Source organism: Chelonia mydas, chromosome 5 (genome assembly GCF_015237465.2).
Source record: "Chelonia mydas isolate rCheMyd1 chromosome 5, rCheMyd1.pri.v2, whole genome shotgun sequence".
NCBI classification, from domain to species: Eukaryota; Metazoa; Chordata; order Testudines; family Cheloniidae; genus Chelonia; species Chelonia mydas.
The window spans coordinates 101,030,615-101,053,810 of record NC_051245.2 but is presented as its reverse complement, the minus strand read 5'-3'; the positions used below and the strand labels follow the sequence as shown (position 1 = coordinate 101,053,810).

The 23,196-nt window shown below is 42.2% G+C and overlaps 1 protein-coding gene across 14 annotated transcripts in view; it reads left to right on the top strand.

Moving 5' to 3' along the window:
• Nucleotides 1-23,196, top strand: part of KIAA2026 (KIAA2026 ortholog) — a 118,168-nt gene that overhangs the window by 60,690 nt on the left and 34,282 nt on the right. For 5 of the 14 annotated variants that reach the window (XR_005225765.2, XR_005225764.2, XM_037901903.2 and 2 more), the window contains 2 exons: nucleotides 2,319-2,395; nucleotides 18,149-18,238. The exons of 3 other annotated variants lie outside the window; for them this stretch is intronic. Coding sequence is in view for 5 of the 11 variants with exons in the window: in XM_037901903.2 (XP_037757831.1) it covers nucleotides 2,319-2,395; nucleotides 18,149-18,238 (167 nt within the window). In the remaining 6 variants the exon portion in view is untranslated. Of the gene's footprint in view, nucleotides 1-2,318; nucleotides 2,396-18,148; nucleotides 18,239-18,758; nucleotides 19,865-20,888; nucleotides 22,537-23,196 lie in introns of those variants that run through there. 6 more of the 14 variants (XR_005225767.2, XR_005225769.2, XR_005225766.2 and 3 more) reach the window with 5 other exon arrangements.

Below are 23,196 nucleotides of genomic sequence, written 5' to 3'. Positions count from 1 at the left end.
AGTCTTGTAAGCAAGACACAAGAAATAATTCTTCCACTCTACTCAGCACTGATAAGGCCTCAACTGGAGTAATGTGTTCAGTTTTGGGCACCACGCTTTGGGAAAGATGTGGACAAATTGGAGAAAGTCCACAGGAATGCAACAAAATTAATTAAAGATCTAGAAAACATGACCGATGAGGAAAGATTTATAAATTGGATTTGTTTAGTCTGGAGAAGAAAAGACTGAGGGGGACATGATAACAGTCTTCAGTTACATAAAAGGTTGTCAGGAAGATAATAAATTGTTTTCCTTATCCATTGAGGACACGACAAGAAGTAATGGGTTTAAATTTTATCAAGGGAGGTTTATGTTAGACATTAGGAACAACTTCTTAGCTGTAAGGGTAGTTAAACACTGGAACAAATTACCTAGGGAGTTTGTGCAATGGCTGTCATTGGAGGTTTTTAAGAAGAAGTTAGACTAACAGGGATGGTCTAGATAATACTTAGTCCTGCCTAAGTGCAGGGGACTGGATTAGATGACCTCTTGAGGTCCCTCTAGTGTTACATTTCTGTGATTCCACAAGGTTTATAAATCCCTCATATTAAAATATATATAATTTTTATGTAACTGTAGATGTTCTCATTATCCATATAAATGTGTAATCTGTTTTTGAATCCTATTAAGCAATTGGCCACGATGAGACATTGTGACAATGAATTCCACATATTCTTTATGTGTTTTGAAAAAAAGGATTTCCTTTTAATAGTTGTGTAATTTGTCACCTTTCAGTTTAATTGAATGTCCCCTTGTTCATATGTTGCTATAGCAAGTAGGAGTGCTTAGTCTTTGTTTATACTGTTAATTATTCTGTGTTCGTCTGTCATGTCCTCTTTTATTCATGTTCTTTTTAAATTATAATATCCCAGCAGTTTTCAGCTGCTTCTCAGATGGAAGTCTTTCCACGTCCACAATTATTTTTGTCTCCCATCTCTAGACCACTTCTGTTTCTGCTATATCTTTTTTGAAATAATGTGATGAGAACAGAATATTCCCTAACAGAGTATTCCAGGTGACAATTTATCATTGATATATATAAATAATATTTTCACTATTATTTTCTATGCTGTTCTGGATACATCGTAACAGGAGCCATATCTTTGTATTTGTACTGCAAAGCATATTGCACACTAAAATAGTAATTAAAATTTATCAAACCAAATTTGGAAAAATATGGACCAAAATATGGGTAATGAAATTTTAATCACCTCACAATAAAACCCGAAACACTTACTCCAGGCAAGTCAATGAGAAGAATTTGGTAATTTTTTACCTGATCCATACTAGAGGGGGGAAAAGGGAACTTTATGTGGTAGGTTGTTCTTAAATTATTTGGTTATTTTTGTTCATTTGCAGCTTTTTGAAATTACTCTGAGGTTTGGAATAGTAATAGTAGTCTTGGCAGAGATGGATTAATGGTTAGAGTGCAAATGAAGAGGTCAGAGATGTTAAATATGTACAGTTGTGTGTGATTGTAGAAATAAAGAAATTTAGCCCTGAGTATCTTGCCCACATGTAACATTTATAGCTATTTTGTTAGATTGAGAGGTTACAAGGAATATTATCCCTGATATTTCAAGGGTAAACTGATTGCCTTTAAAGTTGAATAGGAATTTTTCTTCCATATCATTACATTGTGCAGTTGGGCAGGAAATGCATTGTGGGGAATGTGTTTGCCTTATTCTAAAGCAAGATTAGGTTTTGGCTGCTGCCAGGTACAGGTTGCTAGACTAGACTGAGCAGTGGTCTCTTCTGGTATGGTAACTCCAGTGTATCCATGAGGTGATTTCTAGAAATTACTTGTGCTCTGAGAGCACACTTAATATCACACGCCAGGGCCCCAGGCCTACTGTGTGGATCAATGTGGGATACTAACATCAGAGAAGAGTTTTTGTAGGTAAGTTTTTTTTGTTTTGTTTTTTGATTTATGTTTCTGGTTTAAATTATGGATTTCCCCCCCCCCCCTTCACAATGGTAGTGTGAATGTTTCTTTCATAGTTTACTGATGTTCTTGCAGTAATACCTTAATTTTCATTTGGTGTGTGTTGGCATTTATAGTGGTTTTGTTCATTGTTGAAATAAGGCTGCCCCGCACACAAGTACTTGTAGTTTAATGTTTGCTTTTGCTGAGTCTGGTTCTGATTCATTATGTTTACATGACTCACCATCAGCCATCTGTTAGTTATAATTTAACTTTCAAGGTTGTATGTAATTTGGTTTTATTAATGAAGTGCAATAAACAGCATTATGAAGCTTTTCTCTTTTAATCTTACAAGGAAAAAAATCCATATCTAAAAAAGCAATTACAAAGAAGAGGAAAGCTGTCACAAAGCCTACGGTGCCAGAATTTCAGGTAAATGTCTCCATTTTTGTTCTATATACTTGAAATCTAAATGTCTTTAGAGCATGTATCTCCTACTGCAATTGGCTGTGACTCTAGAAGTTATGCTTGCAATTAATGAGGAGTGACTTTCTTATTTTCTTCCCACCACAGACAAGCAGATCCAAAGAATTAATCTGATAGAATTCTCAAATGTGTGTGCTGCTTTTTGTAGCAGTAAATGTTTTCATATATATTTAATTATGTACAGCCTTACATAGTGTTGCCAAGAGATACTTAAGTAAGATTGTCAAGGAAAAAATACAGAACATGCTTTGAAAAACTAATAGTGATTCATGTAACAGGTAATACTGTGTACATATTAACAAACCTGTAGTTTCCATGGGTATAATTAGTTGCATTTTTACATGTTGTGTGACACTGCATATCCTTGTATAAGGGAGACCTTGCTTGATTTACTCTGAGTCTGAAAAAAGCCAGACTTGTGAAATCTTTTTTTTTTTTAAGTTTTAACTCTTATCTGTACATGAACTTTAGACTGGAGAGCTCAAAGAGAATGCTAACTATAATAGTGTTGTTTTCTTGTGCTACTACAGCTAAAGTCTTTCAGCATTTCTATTATAGATCATGATTTATGTATGCATGTTCACTTGGATTGGAGTGCTCCTGTAACTACAAGACTGTCTTTTTACTCTTTTATATCTCTTACCTAAAGAAAGGCATCAATAGTATTCTTAGCACTAAGGCCTTACGTAAGTTATAATCATTCTGGAAAACCCACAAATAGAACCATTTCTTCTGTGAAGATGCAGTGTCCCAGAAGGGGTCACAGATAGAATTTCTAAATGGTAATGCCTAGTAACTAACCCTAGATGCTAGATCACTACCTATATCTAAACATTTTTGTTATGCTCCTAGTATTAGGTACTAGAATTGCAACTAGCATGTGTAGAAGTGTTAGATTATGGAGGAGGAAAGGGTACTGATAAAAGTCCGGGGCGGGGGGGGGAGTATGTCAAGTATGTCACAAAAATTATATTTTCTTGGCACATTATCCACATGTATATTAATTCACAATTAAATATTAATAAGGCCCTGCCTGCGCTATTGTTTTTTAAAAACGGTTTCAGCTAGTCAAGTTTTGATTCCAGTGTAGACAAGACATAAGTTATCTAAAATGTCTTCCAGATAATGTGGAGCCCCAATGAGTTTTAAAACTATTTTAACTAAGTTATGACCTGTCAATACTGGCAGTACAACCTTACTAGGAAATCTTTTTTTAATATCAGTATGCAGGCAGGGCTGAAAAAGAGGAGTCCTGTCCAAGAATACGTACATATGAAAGGAGGTATAGTGGAAATACTGCTAAAGTTTTTGGATATGGCAGGGTAAAGTGTGCCTTTATAATGCTCTCTTGGTGCCCTGTGCTCTAAATATGTACTTAAGAAATATTTATAGCATTTCATTAATATAGTGGTAGTCTTTTAATTAAGTGAGGCTCTGCAATCCTGTTTTTAGGGTATGAAATATGCAAAGTGAGGCACTTTGATAATCATAAGAGTATTGTTATCCTTGCACATAGATCTATTGTAAAATAAATACATAAAGTTCAGAATTTTTTTCAGAAGTTGCTTAATATACGTGAGACATATCTGGCAATATAGAAACACTTCAAGCTGTACAAAACCATAATGTGGACATAGGAATTACAGTATTATTTATTGAACTTTATTTTATCAGGATAGATCTTATTGGGGAGATGCTTTAAAAAGAATCTCAGTGGCTGAGCAAATTATTATTCATACCTTGTAAAAGCCACAACCTGCCCAAAATACAAACAAGTACCCAAACTATACATTACAAATACATATTGGTAAATATTTCAAGCATAATTCTAACATCAAGTTGGAGGGAATACCATGAGGAGGAACAACATGAGAAAATGTTTCCCAGTTTCACTGCTCTCTCTTCATAGTTTTAATACCAAAGTGAGTATGAAATCACAGATTTCATAAAATTTACTGCCAGACATGTAAATATAATTTAAAAGAATGAAGAACAGAACATAAAGACACTTTCAAGTCAGTGAACATAAATCCTCATCTGTAATGATTTGCCAACTCAATTTTTCTTAACAGTGTAAGTGATAAATCTTCTTATCATTAGTTTGAAATAAACGAAGTTTTTAATTTGCCTGAAAAGATTTGCTCTGGATTGTTACAGTACTTGTTTTATAAGATTTGAGCTCAGGGCTGATTTAAAAAAAAAATTAAAAGCTTCAAGAGCAGAGTAGGCAGGGGAATGCATTCAGCTGTTTTCTCATAATAGTGCATATAAATAGAAGTCAATTATTTAACATGCTTTTATGAATTCTGAATATTAAGATCTGATAAAGCAAATTTGACATGCCATAAATCATGAGATTCAAAGTTAGATATTGCATGTCCCATTTTTTTCAACAACTTTTAGAGCAAGAGTCCTAAATTCATAATTACTCTAGTAAAAATTGTGCTTGAATAATTTTGTTTCAGAGAAATTACAATAGTTAAATAGCTTAAACAGGAAGGAGACATTGTTTTCTCATGTAAATAAAATATGTTCACCTTCCATTACACAATTTTTTGTATAAAATATTTTTTATTTTAAGAACATAGGACCAGCTCTGCACAGCTCCTGGAAGTGGCCAGTATGTCCCAGGCTCTGGTTCCTAGGCAGAGGAGCCAGGGGGCTCTTCATGCTGCCTGCGCCCACAGGCGCTGCCCCCACAGCTACAGAGCCAGAGCTCAGGGCAGGGGCAGTGTATGGAGCCACCACGACCGCCCCTGCACCTAGGAGCCAGATATGCCAGCTACTTCCGGGAGCTGCGTGGAGCCAGAGAGCCTGCCTTAGCCCCGCCGCGCCACTAACCAGACTTTTAGCAGCCCAGTCAGCAGTGCTAACTGGAGCCACCAGGGTTCCTTTTCGACTGGGCCTTCCGGTCGGAAACCGGATGCCTGGCAACCCTAGCTGGGCGGAGGTCATTGTCACCATGCCTCCGTGGGTCACAACTGAAAATACCAAATTCAGGACAAACTGCTGAGAAATAGGGCAGACACCCCCCCAAAACCGCTGGTTATTCTCCCATAAGATATAACAAACCAGCAACAAAAGTAAATTTCTGGGTCACCACACTGGCTAACAATAAGTCAAAAAAGCAGTCTCTTTAAACATTCCAGTCTTGGATTCAACACCCAGACCCTAGACTTAAAGATGAATCATTATTTAAAACCCATTTAATCAAACAAAAGGGTTCTTCTGATCCCAAAGGACCAGCCACATACCCAGGTCAATATGTAACTCAGATCTTACCCAATAATCACGCTGTTACCAATCCTTTAGTATCTAAAATCTAAAGGTTTATTTATAAGAAAGAAAGAAAGAAAGAAAGAAAGAGAGGTGAGAGTTAAAATTGGTTAAAGAAATCAAATACACACAATAATTGCCAAGTCCTTGGATCAGTCTTGTAGCAGTGATGGAATAAACTGCTGGCTTGTTAAGTCTCTGGTTGATTCCAAATCATTGGAAGGTCCTCAGTCCTTTGGTTAGAATGCTCCCATTAGCATAAGTTCATAGTTCAGAGGATTGAGCAGGAAAGATGTAAAATGGAGATATTTCCAGGGCCTTTTATAGCTTTTGGCAATTGAAGGGAAACCCATTGTTCTCACTGTGGAACATTACAGGTAACAAGATGGTGTTTGGAGTCACAAGGGCAAGTCACATATCCATGCATGTTGTCACTCAGTCATAGCAGAAGCCATTACTGGTACTCTAGTTAGAAGTCCATCAGGTGTGGATGGGCATCTTCCATGGTCCATTGTGAGTTAAGTGTTCCTTGATGAGCCATTTAACTTGTATAGTCCCTTCAAGAAGTGCAGGATAAATACCTTATGAGTGTTACCACAGGAGCAAACGTATCTGAAATATAGGTATACAGCCAATACTCATAACTTCAAATACAAAATGATACATGCATACAAATAGTATAATCATAATCAACAAATCAGAACCTTTCCATAAACACCTTACTTGACACACTTTGTATAAGATGTGTTGCAATTATATAACAGTGGTAGCAACAATGATCTACATCAGAGGTGGGCAAACTACGGCCCGCGGGCCACATCCCACCTCCTGTCCAGCTCTTGAGCTCCCGGCCGGGGAGGCTAGCCCCCGGACCCTCCCCCGCTGTTCCCCCTCCCTTGCAGCCTCACCTCACTGCGCTGCCAGCTCAATGTTCTGCGAGCTCCTGGGGCAGCGCAGCCGCAGAGCCCGGCCTGACCCCGTGCTCTGTGCTGCGTGGCATGGCTGCCTGTCCTGGTGTAGCCGTGTCGCCAGCCACCGGTGCTCCAGGCAGCGCGGTAAGGGGGCAGGGAGCAGGGGAGGTTGGACAGAGGACAGGAGAGTTCAAGGTGGTGGTCAGGGGGCGGGGGTGTGGATGGGGTCAGAGCTGTCAGAGTGTGGGGACCAGGGGGTTGAATGGGGGCAGTCAGGAAGGAGATGGGGGGTTGGATGGGGCGGTGGGGGGCAGTCAGGGGCAAGGGTTCTGGGGGCAGTCAGGGGACAGGGAGTGTGGGGGTGGAGCGGTGGATGGGGCAGGGGTCCCGGGGGGGCTGTCAGGAAACAGGGGAGCTTGGATGGGGCAGGAGTCCCAGGGGGGGCCGTTCAGGGTTGAGAAGCAGGGTGAGGGAGCGGGGGCCGGGCCATACCTGGCTGTTTGGGGAGGCACAGCCTCCCCTAACTGGCCCTCCATACAATTTCCGAAACCCGATATGGTCCTCAGGCCAAAAAGTTTGCCCACCGCTGATCTACATGGTCATATTTTAATTATATAATGTCACAGTCACCTCCTCTGTATGTCACGAGCAAACTTATAGCATATTTCAGTAACAACCATACAGAAAAATCTCATAACTTCATATACACTAATGATATACATATTTTGGCAGAAAAATGGGTTTCAGCAGATCATGACCTTTCATATGAAACCTTACATGGCGTGAATATGTGGGTTCCAGGGTGCTGCTTTGAGGTACAGAGTGCCACAGTAATTGGTCAACACTTCTGAAAATCAGGCCCATATATGTTAACCAACCCAAATCCCAAATCCAAATTACGTACATACTTAACTTCAGTGTGCATAGACTTCAGTGGACCTATTCACACCGCTTAAAGTTTCAGCACATACATAAATATTTGCAGACCAGGTGCCTGAAAGACCCAAATTTTATCTTCAGTCACCACCTGCAAAAACCATAAGGGGCACAGCTTTTTTCCCACATTCTTTTTCTTGTTCAAAATATTTAGTAGTAGAAAGTGTGTTGTTTTACATGCCTCTCTTGAAAAAGAACCAGCAATTAGCTATGAGGATGTGACAACATGAATCAAAACATAGGTATTCTGGTTTCATTAGTGGCATTTTCCCTTAAGCTGAGTGGCAAAAACTTTGCAACAACTTAAAATGCAATATTATCACAAAAAATGAAACACTGAATTAAGCCTACTAGCCCTTCCACCTGAGGTTTTTTTAAAGAGAATGCTGCGGTGATGTTTATGCTGTTTATGCAGTCAAGTACCCAAAATGTAGGAAATTTCAAAATTAAAGTAGCCTGTGCAACCTTAATTCTTCCTCCTTGCGCTTATACATCATGATACAGTCTATAATTACATCATCACATACTTTTTCCCTCCATAGAATCCTGTTTTCATTCAGTGCACAGAATTGATGGTGTTCACTGACTGAGCTGCTTTTCAATATTTTGTTGTATCCTCATTCAGTGTGTAGCCTCAGGCTTTATTTACTGCACATTCTTTAAATCCTGTTGTGAATACAGAATTACTGATATTTTCATGGACTTTTAAAGGCATTTATTACTATAGTATCTGAGTGCTTCACAAGCATTAACTAATTTACCTTCTCAGTACACCTGTGAGATGAGGGGATGGTATAATCCCAATTTTACTGAGATACCTAGAGATTAAAATCAAAAGTATCCACTTTGGGTGCCTAACTTGACACCTAAGATATGATTTTTCAGACTACTTCGCTTTATACAGCCCTTTATATATTCAAAGCACATCTCCCATTGACTTCGCGTGCAGCTATAAATGCTCAGTATTTCTGTATATCAATCCCCAGGGTCTCAGTTTGGGCATCCAAGAACACACAGTTAGTGAACATCTGTGAAAAGTTTGGATGAAGTGACTTGACTAGCATCACATAAGAACTCTGCAGCAGAGGCATGGATAGAATCCAGTTCTCTAGGGTAACATTCATGCCTTAATCACGAGACCATCTTTTCTCTTCCTGCAATTCCTTGCCTCATTCACTGCACATCTTTCAACTTCTGCAACAAATGAGATAGGGGTATTACAGCCTCCTTCACTACATAACTCTGATTCATCCTGAGAACACAGTACATCCTGTACATTGAATGATGCAGGAATCCTGTGAAAGAGATAGTACATGATCAGGGAATTAAAAACTGTATCATAGTGCATATGCACAAGGAGGCTGCATGGACAATCTTAATGATGGCATTTCTTAATTTTTGAATGGTTGAATTTGGAACCTCAGTGTTCCTTAAACATGTTTTTTTTGTGTGTAATTTCCTAGGTTTTTAAAAAGAAAACTGAAAAAATAGAATTAATCATGTGGAACCATATTGATACCCACATGGTTCATCAGCAGGGTTGGAAACTTCTCCTTCGAGTGCTGTCCCTGTAGGTGCTCCACTCCAGGTGACGGTGCATCCTGGAGGTGTTGATTGGAGATCTTTGGTAGCAGTGCCTGGTTGGGATGCACGTGCTCAGCTGCTGTCTTGCGGCATCATTAGTCTGCCTGAGCGTGCACGTCCCACACCCCCCTCAGTTCCTTCTCAACCGTCCTCGGCTGAAGACAGGACTCGGGACAGTTCTGATCCTCTTCCCTGGTCACTAAAGGAAGTAAGTACAAAGACATAGAAATAGTTAGTTAGAAATGTCCCAGTTATTTCCCTTCCTTTAGAATAGTTAATTAGTTTAAAAAAAAAACAAAAAACTTTATTCTTTTCCTCAAGTTTGTCTCCAATTGAGACACTCTACCCAAGCATTCCTAGTGCAATAATGCCAGGGTCTTCAGGATTTAAGAAATGTGACTCCTGTCAGGAGCCTATGCCATGGTCTGCTGGACACTCACGCTGTGTGAAGTGCCTCGACGAGACACACGTCCCTGCCAAGTGTGTCCATTATACCAGCCTGAAAACCAGGGCCTCGTCGTGGCAGAGACCTGTGGCTGAAAATGCTCCTGATGGAGAAATCCCTACAGCTGCCTATGGAGACGGGCAATAGCAAACCCTCTCCCTCATGCTTCCCGGCCAGGTCGGAACTATTTGGGAGCATGGCTTCACCCTCTCAGGCGAAGAGGCAGGAAGCCCAACTGTCTCCTTGCAGAGACTTTCAAAAGGGTAAAGGGTCTCCTGTGAGATCCTTACCCTCAGTGCTGACAGCGCCGAAGACAGGCGCCTCCAACCATCCCAGCACCTCAGCCACAGCTCCCGCGGAACACAGAGGCAGGGACCCGATTTCCCGTAGCAGGAAGGTCTCCTCGGCACCGGTCCCCTTGGCACCAAAAATAGATCTGGTGCCGACAGTGCATTCTGCCCTGGTGTCAACAAGAACGTTGGCACTGAGCCTGCCTATCATTCCAGAAGCAGGAGCAGACCTGCAGGGTGCCTACAAACAGCCCACGGTTTGTAGCCCGCGGTACCCACAAAAGCAAAGCGGAAGTCAACGTGCTTCTGATCACATATCTCGCTCAGCTGGATCACAGCCCAGGGAGCAGCAGCAATTCTTAAATCAGGACCACATCTCAGTGGCCCCTAAGCCTGACTCCCCGCTCCTTGACACCAGTGCTTACTGTTTGACCAGCCGCTCTCCCCACCTGACCTGGCTACCTTCACTGACAGCGAGCCCAATATGCAGCAGCGGGCAGAGTTCTCCCAGCCTGCCTCTCCTCCTCCACCAGAACCATTTATACCTCAGGACATGGCTCACAAGCACCAGCCTCAGTTTCTCTACTTCGTCCCCCGTGGGCGGGACCTCACTTCTCTTATCCTATGCCTTGGCCTCAGTTGTACCCTTGGCCGGCTCTTCCTGCCACTCATCCTCATGACTCTTCCACCAGACCACGAGCTTATTCTGTGCCTCTGTCTCCAGCTCCATCTTCATCTAGATCGCCTGAAGCCGCCCCCGCCCCCCCCCCAAAGAGGTGAGCTATGAACCATACCCTGATTCACTGACTCCTAACTCTCCATCAGCTCCAGACGGAGCCCTCACGCCTCCTCCTCCACAAAATGTGGACAACTTTAAGAAATTCCAGGAACTTTTCAAAAGGGTGGCACTCAGCCAGGACATCCCTGTAGTGGAGGTCCAGGAGTCACAACACAGACTCCTCAAAATCCTCCAACCCTCTGTGCCCTCAAAGATCACGCTCCCCATAAATGAAGTGCTCCTAGAACCAGCTGGTACCCTCTGGCAGACCCCAGCCTCTATCCCACCAACTTGCAAAAAGGCTGAACGTAAATACTATGTTCCTGCTAAAGACTTCTTATTTTCTCATCCACAACCGAATTCTCTTGTAGTGGGTACAGCGACACACAGGACAAAACAGCCACAATACCGACCCACCCTGCAAGACAAGGACCTCAAACTCCTTGACCTCTTGGGCTGCAAGGTTTATACCTCCTCCACTTTGCAATTCAGAATCAGAAACTATTCAGCGCTATTTGCAAGTTACGACTTCGACAATTACAGTAAGCTCTTTGATTTTACCTCCTGTATCCCCGAGGACAGGAGAGCAGACTTTAAGTCAGTTCTTGTCAAAGGGCCAATTGGTGTCCAGGATGGCCCTAGAAGCATCTGTGGACATGGCAGACACAGCAGCCCGCACTACCGCAACTGCAGTGGTTATGTGCAGATCTTCCTGGCTGTCTGCATCCGGTATCCCTAAAGACCCGCAGACCAAAGTGGAGGACCTACCTTTTGATAAAGATAAGCTTTTTTCCAAAAGGCAGACGAAGTCCTTCACACTATGAAAGACTCTAGAGCAACCCTGTGCACACTGGGCATATACTTGTCCCTCCCCAGGAGACAACGGTATCAACCTTATCAGAGGCCACACACACAACAATATCACCGGCCCCAGCCCAGACCATATGATATAGCCAGGAATCATGCTAAACCTCCTAGGTGCAGACAAAACCAGGCTCAACCAGCTACCTCCCACCCATCGGGAAACAAATAGCAATTTTGAAGTGTTGGTTGAGGGTTTGAGCGACCACCCCTTGACTCCACTGCTTATTTGCCCATTTGGCCACCACCTCCAGGTTTTCCACCATGCTTGGCAGCAGGTCACACAGGACCGTTGGGTCCTGGAAATAGTTCAGTCAGATTACTCCATCCCTTTTCTATGCTACCCGCCCACCCTTCCTCCTACCCCGTCCCTCTTCAGGGACCGCTCTCGCGAGCACCTACTTCGCATAGAAGTGGCTCATCTTCTACAGATAGGTGCAATGGAACCTATGCCGACACAATATTGAGGAAAAGGGTTCTACTCCCACTACTTTCTGACCCAAAAGAAGGGCGGGGGATGAAGACCTATACTAGACCTATGCCGACTGAAGAAATTTGTACGTGTCCAGAAATTCAAGATGGTCACATGGGCCCAATAATACCCACGCTGGAACAAGGGGACTGGTTCACAGCTCTTGACCTACAGGACACCTATTTTCACATATCCATTCATCCAGCACACAGATGCTTCCTGCGATTCACACTCGGACACAACCATTTCCAGTACAGGGTCTTCCCACTGGGACTCTCCACAGCACCGAGGGTATTCTCCAAGACCCTAGCCATAGTTGTGGCCCACCTCTGCAGGCACGGGATTATACTTTCCTCCTACCTAGACTACTGCCTCATCAAAGGCAGCTCATACGAGACATTACAAGCTACCCATTTCACCATCTCCCTCTTCCACAGTTTATATCTACAAATAAACTTTCAAAAATCCACCGTGACACCCACACAGCGGATCAAATTCATCGGAGCTCACCTGGACTCAATTCAAACCAGAGCCTCGCTCCCACACAACAGATTCCTAGCTATTACACATCTCACATACATGCTTTCCGTTCACCCCAGGATACAAGCAAGTATTTGCCTACAGCTTCTTGGCCACATGGCAGCCACCACCTTCGTGGTCAAGTATGCCAGGCTGCACATGAGATGTCTTCAGGGTTAGCTAAACTCCAACTACAAACCCAGCAGACACACGTTCTGCATGATGCTAACTCTTCCAGCGAACGTATTAGCCTCCCTACAATGGTGGACAAAATCAGACAACCTATGCATGGGCGTTCCCTTCCAGCAACGCTCCCCGACACTCATGCTCACCACGGACACTTCCCTGATCGGTTGGGGAGCGCACCTGTGGGGACACAGGGCACAGGGCCGTTGGTCCCTGTCAGAGACGTGTCTGCACATACATCTCCTAGAGCTCAGAGCAGTCACACATGCTTGTCTTCACTTCCTCCCCCTTGTAAAGAACAAATCCATCCAGGTCCTAATGGACAATATAGCATGTATGTTTTACATCAACAGACAGCGGGGAGCACAATCGCGCTCCCTATGTATGGAGGCCATCCGGTTAGGTATTGGTGCATACAACACCACATAGAAAATACCGCTTCATACCTACCCGGCTGTCACAACACTACTGCCAACACACTCAGCAGACACTTCTCCGAGGAACATGAATGAGAATTACATCCCATGATACTACGACAGCTCTTCTCCCGCTGTGGCACCCAGTCGATAGACCTCTTTGCCACAACCCAGAATCGCAAATGTCACCTACTTTGCTCCAGAGTGGGACTTGGTACTGCATCTTTAGGAGACATGTTCCTCATCCTGTGGAACAACTCACTTGTGTACACTTTTCCACTGATCCCTCTGATACACATGGTTCTCTGCAAGATCAGAAACAACAAGGCCCAGGTCATACTTATTGCCCTGGCTTGGCCCAGACAGACATGGTACCCTTACCTGCTATGCATGTCCATCCGTCCTCCAAGGACTCTCCCCAACAGACCAGATCTGCCGTCTCAGGACAAGGGCCAACTTCTTCATCCGCAGCTCCAGAAACTTCATCTGATGGCGTGGTTCCTTCATGGTTCCAAACCCACGAACTAGCCTGTTCTGAGCAGGTCCCGTATGTCCTCCTGCACAGTAGAAGAGACTCCACTTGTAAGACTTACCTGCAAAAGTGGAAATGCTTCTCTGTCTGGTGCTCCCATAAACGCTTGACGTTCCATGCCATGACCCTCCCTAACATCCTAGACTACCTTTTGAAACTAAAACATAACCGGCTCTTGCTCAGCTCCATGAGAGTACACCTCGTGACCCTTACCACCTTCCGTGACTTACTGGACGGATATTCACTTTTTGCCCACCCCACAATAAAACGCTTTCTCACGGGCCTGCAAAATCTCTACCCTGAGATTCAGCCACCGGCAGCCACCTGGAATCTCAACCTAGTTCTTTGTGGTCTTCGAGCCCTTAGCTGGTCTTCGAGCCCTTTGTGGTCTTTGATATCTATGAAGATAGCTTTCCTAGTTGCCGTAACGTCATCGAGAAGAGTAGGGAAATAATTGCCTGATGGCCTACCCTCCCTACACAACCTTCTCTAAAGATAAGGTTGCCTTGCGATCCCACCCTAAATTTCTCCCTAAGGTGGTGTCTACCTTCCATCTTAATCAACCAATATAATTACCTGCATTCTATCCCAAACCTGATAAGGCTCCACAAGAAGTGGCACTACATACCCTCGACGTCAGACTGGCAATCGCCTTTTATCTAGACAGGACTAAAATATTTCGTAAATCCCCTCAGCTATTTGTCTCCACTACCGACAGATCGAATGGGTGGCCATCTCTAAGCAACGACCTTCCAAGTGGATCTCTGACTGCATCAGATCCTGTTATCGAACTCAGAATGCCCAACCATCTGAGGGCATCAGAACTCATTCTACTCGGGCAATGTCAACATCCGTTGCCTTCCTCCATAACGTACCTATTACTGACATCTGCCAAGTGGCCACATGGACATCTGACCACACATTTGCCAAACATTATGCTATCACACAGGATACCACGGCAGACACCATAGTAGGCCACACAGTACTGTCTACAGTTGTCACTGCTGCAACTCCAAAGTCCCACCAACCAACTGCTTCACATTCACCTGGAGTGGAGCATCCACAGGGACAGCACTCAAAGAAGAAGAAGAGAAGGTTACTCACCTTGCAGTAACTGAGGTTCTTTGAGATGTGTGTCCCTGTGGGTGTTCCACTACCCACCCTCCTCCCCTCTACTTTGGAGTACTATTCTGATATCTCTACGGTAGAGAAGGAACTGAGGGGGGTGCGGGACGTGCGTGCTCAGGCAGACTCTAATGATGCTGTGAGACAGCAGCTGAGCACGTGCGTCCCGATCAGGCACTGCTACCGAAGATCTCCAATCAACAGCACCAGGATGCACTGTCACCTGGAGTGGAACACCCACAGGGACACACATCTCGAAGAACCTCAGTTCTGCAAGGTGAGTAACCTTCTCTTTAGATCCACACAGAGGTGAAAGTAAGCCAGTACGGGGCTGGTACGCCGTACCAGTAAGTAAGTGGCTCCCGGTATGGGCCGGTACATGGCCTTCATTAAAGTGCTGCCACGGCACTTTAAGCACCATGCTGGCAGGGCCTCTGATGAGAGGGGAAGGGGAAGCTGCCCTGGGGCCCAGCAATTTAAAAGAGCCCGGGGCTCCTGGCAGCGGCCGGAGCCCCAGGCCCTTTAAATCACCACTGGAGCCCCAGGTGGCATGGGTCTAGCAGTTGCTGAAGAGCTGGCTGGGGGAATCTGGCCCCAGCCCCACCCCTTCTGCCCGAGGCCCCGCACCTTCCGGGGGCCCAGAGCCAACCCAGAAGTACTGGTAAGTCCTTTAAGTTACTTTCATCCCTGGATCCACAGCACAGATCTTCACTACTTGAGCTAGTATAGTAACTGGTGGTGGTAGTAGTAGCTGTAGTAGGTTGTCATCCTCTACGTGGACTAGCACTAGATGGGGATTAGATGCACACTTTGCCAATGGGTTCCACAGATATTTTCAGACAGCTGAGTAATGGTGAGACTCAGAAATCTTGGGTTCCATTCCAGGTTCTAAAGGGGAGTGCCCTCTAGTAGTCACAGACCCTTCTGCTCCTGTTCTCCCTAAGCCTGACCTTTTCTGCCCCATTCCCCTCATCCAGTCATCATTCCAGTCTGTTTTCTCAACTCCACAGCTCCTCATCCCAGTGTCCTCATCTAGCTAATCCCAGTCTCCAACTGTGGGTAACTTTTCCCTTTTCCAGTCTCCATGCCCACCCAGTTCTAACTTCCTGATCTGAGTTCCAGTTATCCCTTCTCCCTCACAGTCCATCTTCCTCCAAGTAATCTCCTTGCCAAATTTCAAGCTGTTGCTCCCAACCATGGAGGTGCCAAAGTTTTATACAAAACAGTTGTGTTAATTTGTTCAGCATGGGCCAAACAATGTATTTTCCCTATTTTCATTTGTGGAAATGGTTGGACCCTTTTTGTTGAAACTTAAAAAAAAATCATCAGCCTGAGGCAGAAACCTGGCATTGGAAACTTCAGCCCAAATGGTTCAAGTTTTGGCCAAGTTATGAGCAACTGAAAATAGTTTTATAATGGGAAGAGTTGGGCAACTTAAGAATAGTTCATGCTGCTAGCTACCTGAAGAGCAGATTGTGCAAACATATACTTTTTGTTTTTGCAGTAAAAAAGGAATACTTTGAAAAAGCCTAAGATAGCTTGATCATTTGCTCACTTATTCTTTCATTTCTACTTTGTTTAATAAAGTTAGAGTTATTCCACTTTCTTAAAAAGACCCACTGAAGTGTGTATAAAAATTCTCTTTTTTCAGTAAAATGTTATGGAAAGTAATTATTGCCTATATGCATTAGCTGTCTTTTAAACCTCGGTATCTTGACAAAAGAGTCTATGCTGTATTTTATTAACAAAGCTATTTTAAAAAAATAGAATTGGAGAAGGGAAGTATCAGAAACAACAACAAAAAATTGTATTGGAGAAAGTAGGCATATGGACACTTGGAGCCTAAAATAGTCAAATCAGTGTACATAAATTTTATTTTAACTTGTTCCCATTGTAAAATTTCCTGGGTTAAAACAACTGAAATCAGAGTGCGTTAGAATAATTTGATGATTTGCCATAAATATTAGTATTTGTCTTCTGTCATTTTTTATTTTGTGTTCTGTTGTTAAAAGATTTAATTATGTTTGTAATCGTTAGTGAACATTTTGAAGACAGACTTGAATGTTTTTTGGTATCACTTATTTTGATATTTTAAATCCAGTGACCAACCGTGCTGGGTTATAGCCTCTGGAAAAAAGTTGTTGTCAGCTGATATCTTACACACACACCCCCTCCACCAAGACCTAGAGTTCTTAAAATTCAATTATATGAGTAAAAAAATTATAGTTTTATGGTTTCTAGATTAAAAGCCTATTGTTGACATAAATGTTAGTAAACCAGAATTCTTCTGCTAGTTGCTCACATTATGTTTGTGTTCATAGGCCTGGTCTACACTAGAAAATTAGGTTGGTTTAACTACATTAGGATGTGAATAATCCACGCTAATTAGCAGCATAGTTAAACCTACCTAAATCCCCATGTAGACAGCGCAAGCTACTGCCTCTTGGAGAGGCGGGTTCCCTCTGCCAGTGGGAGAATCCCTCCCATTGGTGTCGGTGGTATCTACAGAGCCACTTCAGCAGCGCACAGCCTCTTTAATGTAGACAAGCTCAGTTAATCAGGAAGTTAACAGCCAGAGTCTGAAAGGAAATATTAAGAAAACAAGCCATCTGTTGAAGAAATTAGTAACAGGAATGTATACAGAATATTCGGTGACGATATATTGAGTGCTTTATTTTTGTTCAAATCATGTTACTTTGTGAAAACAGCCGTGTTTTCTGGATTACCTTTCATAGGTGTCTGGTGTAAACATGTGCAACTCAATTAAAATCAGTGAAATTGTACTTCCTTATACCAAGGCTGAATTTGACCCATTGTCTTTTGTTGACTTTCTATTTTAAATGATAGTTACACTTATTTACTGGTACTTTGTATAAACAAACAAAAATAAGGTGTAATGACCTTACTAGCTCAATTGCAGCTCAGTGCTAAGGAATCGTTTGGAGCATGCATAAAGGTATTCAGAGGCACAGTTAAAACTAGGGCAAGTTTCCTGATCTGTGTCATTCTGCACTGCAAGTTTGTCTTTTAGAAAGTACCTGGACTCTGACGCAGGCATTTACAAGCGGGGAAGTGTAAATTATGTAAGAACATATGGAGACGCAGCCAGCGGTATCAAAATTTCAGCTACTCCATCTTTATGTAAGCTTGAAGACTGACGTCTGTCTAATAAGATTTTTCTCTAAAAGTTATGGGGATTTTTTCCTTGTTTGTTATATATTAATTGCAGAAGTGAAGAAAAGATCAAGTGGTAAACTTAAGCATTAAAATGTGTTTTTAGATGAGTTTTTTTTTAACTTCAGTGTGTGTTTTTAAATGATGCATTACCAAGTCTTTTTTTGTTTGTTTGTTTGTTTGTTTGTTTTTAGCTTATTTGCACTAATCTTGATGAACTCAGGGAATTAATCACAAAAATCGAGAATGAACTCAAAGATCTGGAGAACATTAGAAAGAAATCGGTATGTGATGTTCAAAAACTTTCTTTTTTATGGGTATAAAATTGTTCCAGTTATTTTCTGGAGCCTGTCAATTGTTAGAATGTGTGTCTTACGAGTAGCTGTATGGAAGCCTCTAGAGTTAACTAGCTAGAAAGATTTTATTTTTTATTTCCATCATATCTTTATATTAGTGTTCAGTTCACAATTACTGTCAAGAATCAGTGAAATTAATAAGTATATAGCAATCTAAATATTTTTTCATGGTTTTGATTCAGTAAAGCTTGGGCAGGGCAATAGTACCTTAGACAGAGTAGGTTTATTTGTACTTATTCTGTGAGCACCTTTTCTTGGGGCCACATTCTGATACTACTTCAGTGTATGGAATCCTCACATATTTGTGGTCATGCTTAGATTTCCAGCCACATACATGGTTACACAGGGCCCTGTGATGTAGCCACATAATGTCTATGCTGATGTCTGACTCCTCCCCTTCCACAAATCTGTAGTCAGATTCAGCTTAGCCTGACTTTTGTATTTATAGTCAGCTGCTGAAGTGTTCATTCACGGGAGGCAACGCATCACGATCATTCCATCTGGCCTTGGAGTGGGGATTGAGGGACAGATTCATACCTAGCGGACATTGGGCCACATAACCCAAGACTCTGTTGCCAAGAAGCCAAAATCAGACCCATTGGACCAAAGAATCCAGCAGATATTGGGTGCGGTGGCAAAGAGGGAGAGTCTCCCACCAAGATGAATGTTTTTAAAAGCATAAGTGGTGGAACCCATTTGTTTTCTTGACTCTCTGGCTCAAACCCCTTCTACTATTGATCTCTGTTCTCCTTTCCGCCTCTTGATAAAAGTTTCATCTATGGCAACTGTGATCGATAGAGTTCTTAAAAATGCCACGGAAATGCCTAACAATTTTAAATGACTTTGTCTCTGTATTTTAGAAGGAAAATCAGGCTATTCAGCCTATATTGCTTTAGGTGCTTGAAGACATATGTTCAGGTCCCCTTAGGTTATTGATACAACAAATATTCTATTTGCAAAAAAAAGAAAAAAAGTGGATTTGGTAGGTTTAGAGAAATGGAAGAGGTATTAAATGTTAACCTGGACTATGAAAAATAGAGACTTTACTTTAAAAATTCAGAATGATGCCTAGAACAACACTCAAAGCGGAGTTATGGACCCCATTTGAAATTATTTTGCAGCTGCAGGACTGCAGCTTGGTTTCAAGACTAATAATGCGAGAGAGGTTTACCAGAATGGCAGAGATTAGTAATATAGAAGTAATATCTATGTACACCAGTACAGATTAATAGCTATATGTGAATTCTGCTGATGTTCCTCCTATAATGGATTATCTAATAACAGCAAGGCTTTTAGAAGGGTATGTAAATATCTAAATTTTTCATAATTGCTCATTAAGCTGAAATGTAACAATGCCTTTATATATGCCCGGTTCTGGTCGCCCTGTCTCTAAAAGAATATAGCATAAATCCTGGGGAGTACCGATACAAATAATGCACAGAGTCAGGAAAAGACTTCCATGTAAAGCTTTCTGAGGGAGGGACCATCACATTCCATATGTTTGTAAAGGTCTGCCATAATGAGGACCTGATCCGGTTGGTCTCTAGGGACTACAGCAATGTAAATGTTACATAAAAATAAAATAAAAATTTAAGAACATGAAAAGACTGGGACTGCATTTAGTTTCATTTAAAGAGGAGATTACTAAACGGGGAATTAATAAACAATAGCGGAAATGATACGAAATAATGCGATAGAAAAGGTAAATCATATGCTCTGTTTACTCTTTTTCATTATGCGAGAACAAAAAGATATTCAGTGAAATCATAAGGCAACAAATTTAAAACTGATAAAAGGAAGTAATTCTTTACAACACATGATTAACCTGTGGAGTTTATTGCCAGGAGATGTCATTGCAACTAAGAGGTTAGGAGGCGTCAAATAGATTTATGTTGCTAATAAGACCGGCACAGTTGTAACATCCACAGTTAAATTAGATAAGAAATTTAAAAAATAGAATTGATATAAATTTTAATTCTTCAGGTAATGGGCCAGTCTCTGTCTGACAGAAGTTAAGGGATTATCCACATGGAAACTTAGTGAGTGGCAAGCTGGAGTGTAAATCTACAGCACACTGGCCTGCTATGCACTAACTGGCCTTGTGAACCCTGTTACCACGCACTAAAAGTTCTGTAGTGCGTAGGTCAAAGTGTACTATTGGACTTCTAATATGCAGTAGCAGAATCTACAGAGACAGTTATTGCATGGCAGGCTAGTGCCACTAAGTCTTCCTGTGGATAAACCCTAAGAATAACATTCCCTTTTTGGGAGGCAATTCCATAAGTGTTTGCCATGAGGTTTCTTGCAACTTCCTCTAAAACATCTAGTTCTCTCAGAGACAGCACACTGCACTACCTGAACCATTGTCTGATATGGTATGTCAGTTCCTATGTTATATTGCGTGTTATCACGTCTTGATAGTTTAGAACAAACTCTTTTAATTTGTTGCCCAAAAAAAGTTCAGTAGCTTTTTATATCTGATGGTCTTGGGATGAGCTGTACTCTTCTTGAGGCCTGTTTTGTTTTTGCCTCCCTCTGTGTGGCAGTCCAAAGAGTGACACTGAAACTCTTCTTGCAGGATCATTGGAAGAAGCGAATTATCAGAGGCCTTTTTTTGGAGTTATGACCCCTTTGAAGCAACTGGAATTTCTCTCTCCTTCATGACATTCCCCCTGCTGATCCCCACTGTAGGAGTTTTTTTCCTGCCACAGAGAAACATTGCTGGGGGGAGGATGTATGTCCCTCAAACCCATTGTTTTAAAACAGTGTATAAAATCTCCTACCCACAAGTCATCCCTCAGTTTCTCTACACTAATCTGTTCTGTCATGTAATATAACTCTCTCCCTGTGTAGTTGTTGTATTAAATTTAGTTAGATTTTTCTTATCTTACTCTGTTAAAACTTGGTCACTGCTACAGCGTGTTGCGTAGTCCATAGTTGTGCAGGTTACTGCTTTTTGTAAATATTAGGATTTTGTCTACTCACTTCTTTTTGGTTGTAATCAATGCTGCTTGTAGGCACACAACTATGAAATTCTGGTCTGTCAATAAAGATGCAGGCAAAGGTGATAGGCCTGCTATTTGAAGGGAAGAAAAGGTGTATCAGAAGGGCCAATTCCATCAGTTGCTTTTCCTCCTTAGGTGGATTCCAGTCTTACGAAGGATCTAGGGCTAGTGAGCTGGAAAAGATAAGGGCTATTGGAGGCATAAACAATCTTTTTGATTGGTCTCAGGGCCATCAGGTTTTTGTAATGCTGGCTAAAATGCTAGTATGAAGATTTACCAGAGGACTTTGGTAGCCTTACCCTTATTCTTCCATTTAGGGACCATCTGTCCTCATTTTTGCCAGATTTGGAAATGTTTCTTAGGACCAGAGAGTTCTTGAGTTTATCTGATGATGGGAGGAGCACACCCTCTAGTTCAAAACCAGCTTCCTCATATCTTAAGAGATTTTTTTCATGAGAGACTGTTATCAGAAGAAGTTAACTTCTTAGAAACTGCAGAATTGATGCCAGAGCCTAACTAGGCCAGGGATTTTTATTCCTGATATTTAGTCATTCCAGACTTCTTTCTTCATATTTACATACTTCATACATACATCAATACATTCATACATCTTCCCTCTCCTTGCTGCTTGGGTGCTAGTGACAGGAGCATTCAGAACACAGGAGAGACAGTACTCCTACTCTCAGTACTCCTAGTAACTGACCCCCTGTCAGCACTTAGGAACTGTAAGGAGATGGAGCATGCTCAGTGCAGAGTAAATCTTCAGAGAATTTAGTTGCTAAGCTAGCATACTTCTGAGCACATGCAAACTACAGTTTTTAGAGTCTTGTAGTTTGGTCAGATTTGGGTGGATTTTCACAGGAATAGCAAATAAGCACATCCTTGATACTAAGGTAACTGTGCTGCCAAGTTTCAAGTCCCTGCTCAAAAACATGGAGGTGCCAGAGCCTCTTAATTAAACAGTTGTAAGATTTCTTTAACATAGGAAAAACAGCATATTTTACTCAGATGTCATTTTCTGAAATGGCTAAACAATTGTATCTGAAATTTCCAAGACAGTTCAGCCTGAGTTAGACTTGTGGCATGGAAAATTTCAGCCCTTATGCTTTTAAGTGTTACAAAATTATAAGCAACTGAAAATGGGTTTGTATAATGGAAAGTGTTAGGCAACCTTAATTTAGCTATCAGTGTTACTATCAGCGGCGCCTGCAATAATGAAAACAATGGACCTATTGAAAAAGTTTTTCACTCATTCTGTGTCTGGATATATCAAGCAGCTTGATCCTAGACTCCTCTGTACAATTTAATATCTTTTGCTTTAGTCGTGGGTAATGTTCTTCCATCAAGAAAAACTGTGCAGAAGAAGATCAATCTCCTGATTACTGCTAGATTTGTAGCAGCCTAATGGCATAGATCATTGGTGTCCAACATGTGGCCTTTGAGGATGACCTGTTAGGAAGAAAATGTGTATTTGATTATGAATTGCAAATGAGCTACTCCATTCATTTTTAAACTGGAGTTGAATCAGCCCCATCGCTGCATCCTGCCAAATTGCTGCGCACCACTTTCCTTGCTGCCCCAGCCCTTCACAGCAGTACCTCTGATGTGAGCTAGATGCTCCCTGAGCAGCTGCTGTCCTTTCCCTGCTGCAGCTGGCCAGCAGCTCCCCTACTAGCTTACCTGTTGCACTGCAGGGAATAAATCTGGCTAATTCATTGCTTGCTTTCTTGCTGGGCTGTGGGAGTCAAAGAGATGCAGGAAAAGGAACTTGAACAAATCAGCTTGAGCCTAGGGGAGTAGCTAGCAAAGGATGTTGGCTCCCCTTCCCCACATAGGCCAGGGCAGCCCCAGAGAGGGTAAAAAGAGGAGAAGCTGAAAACT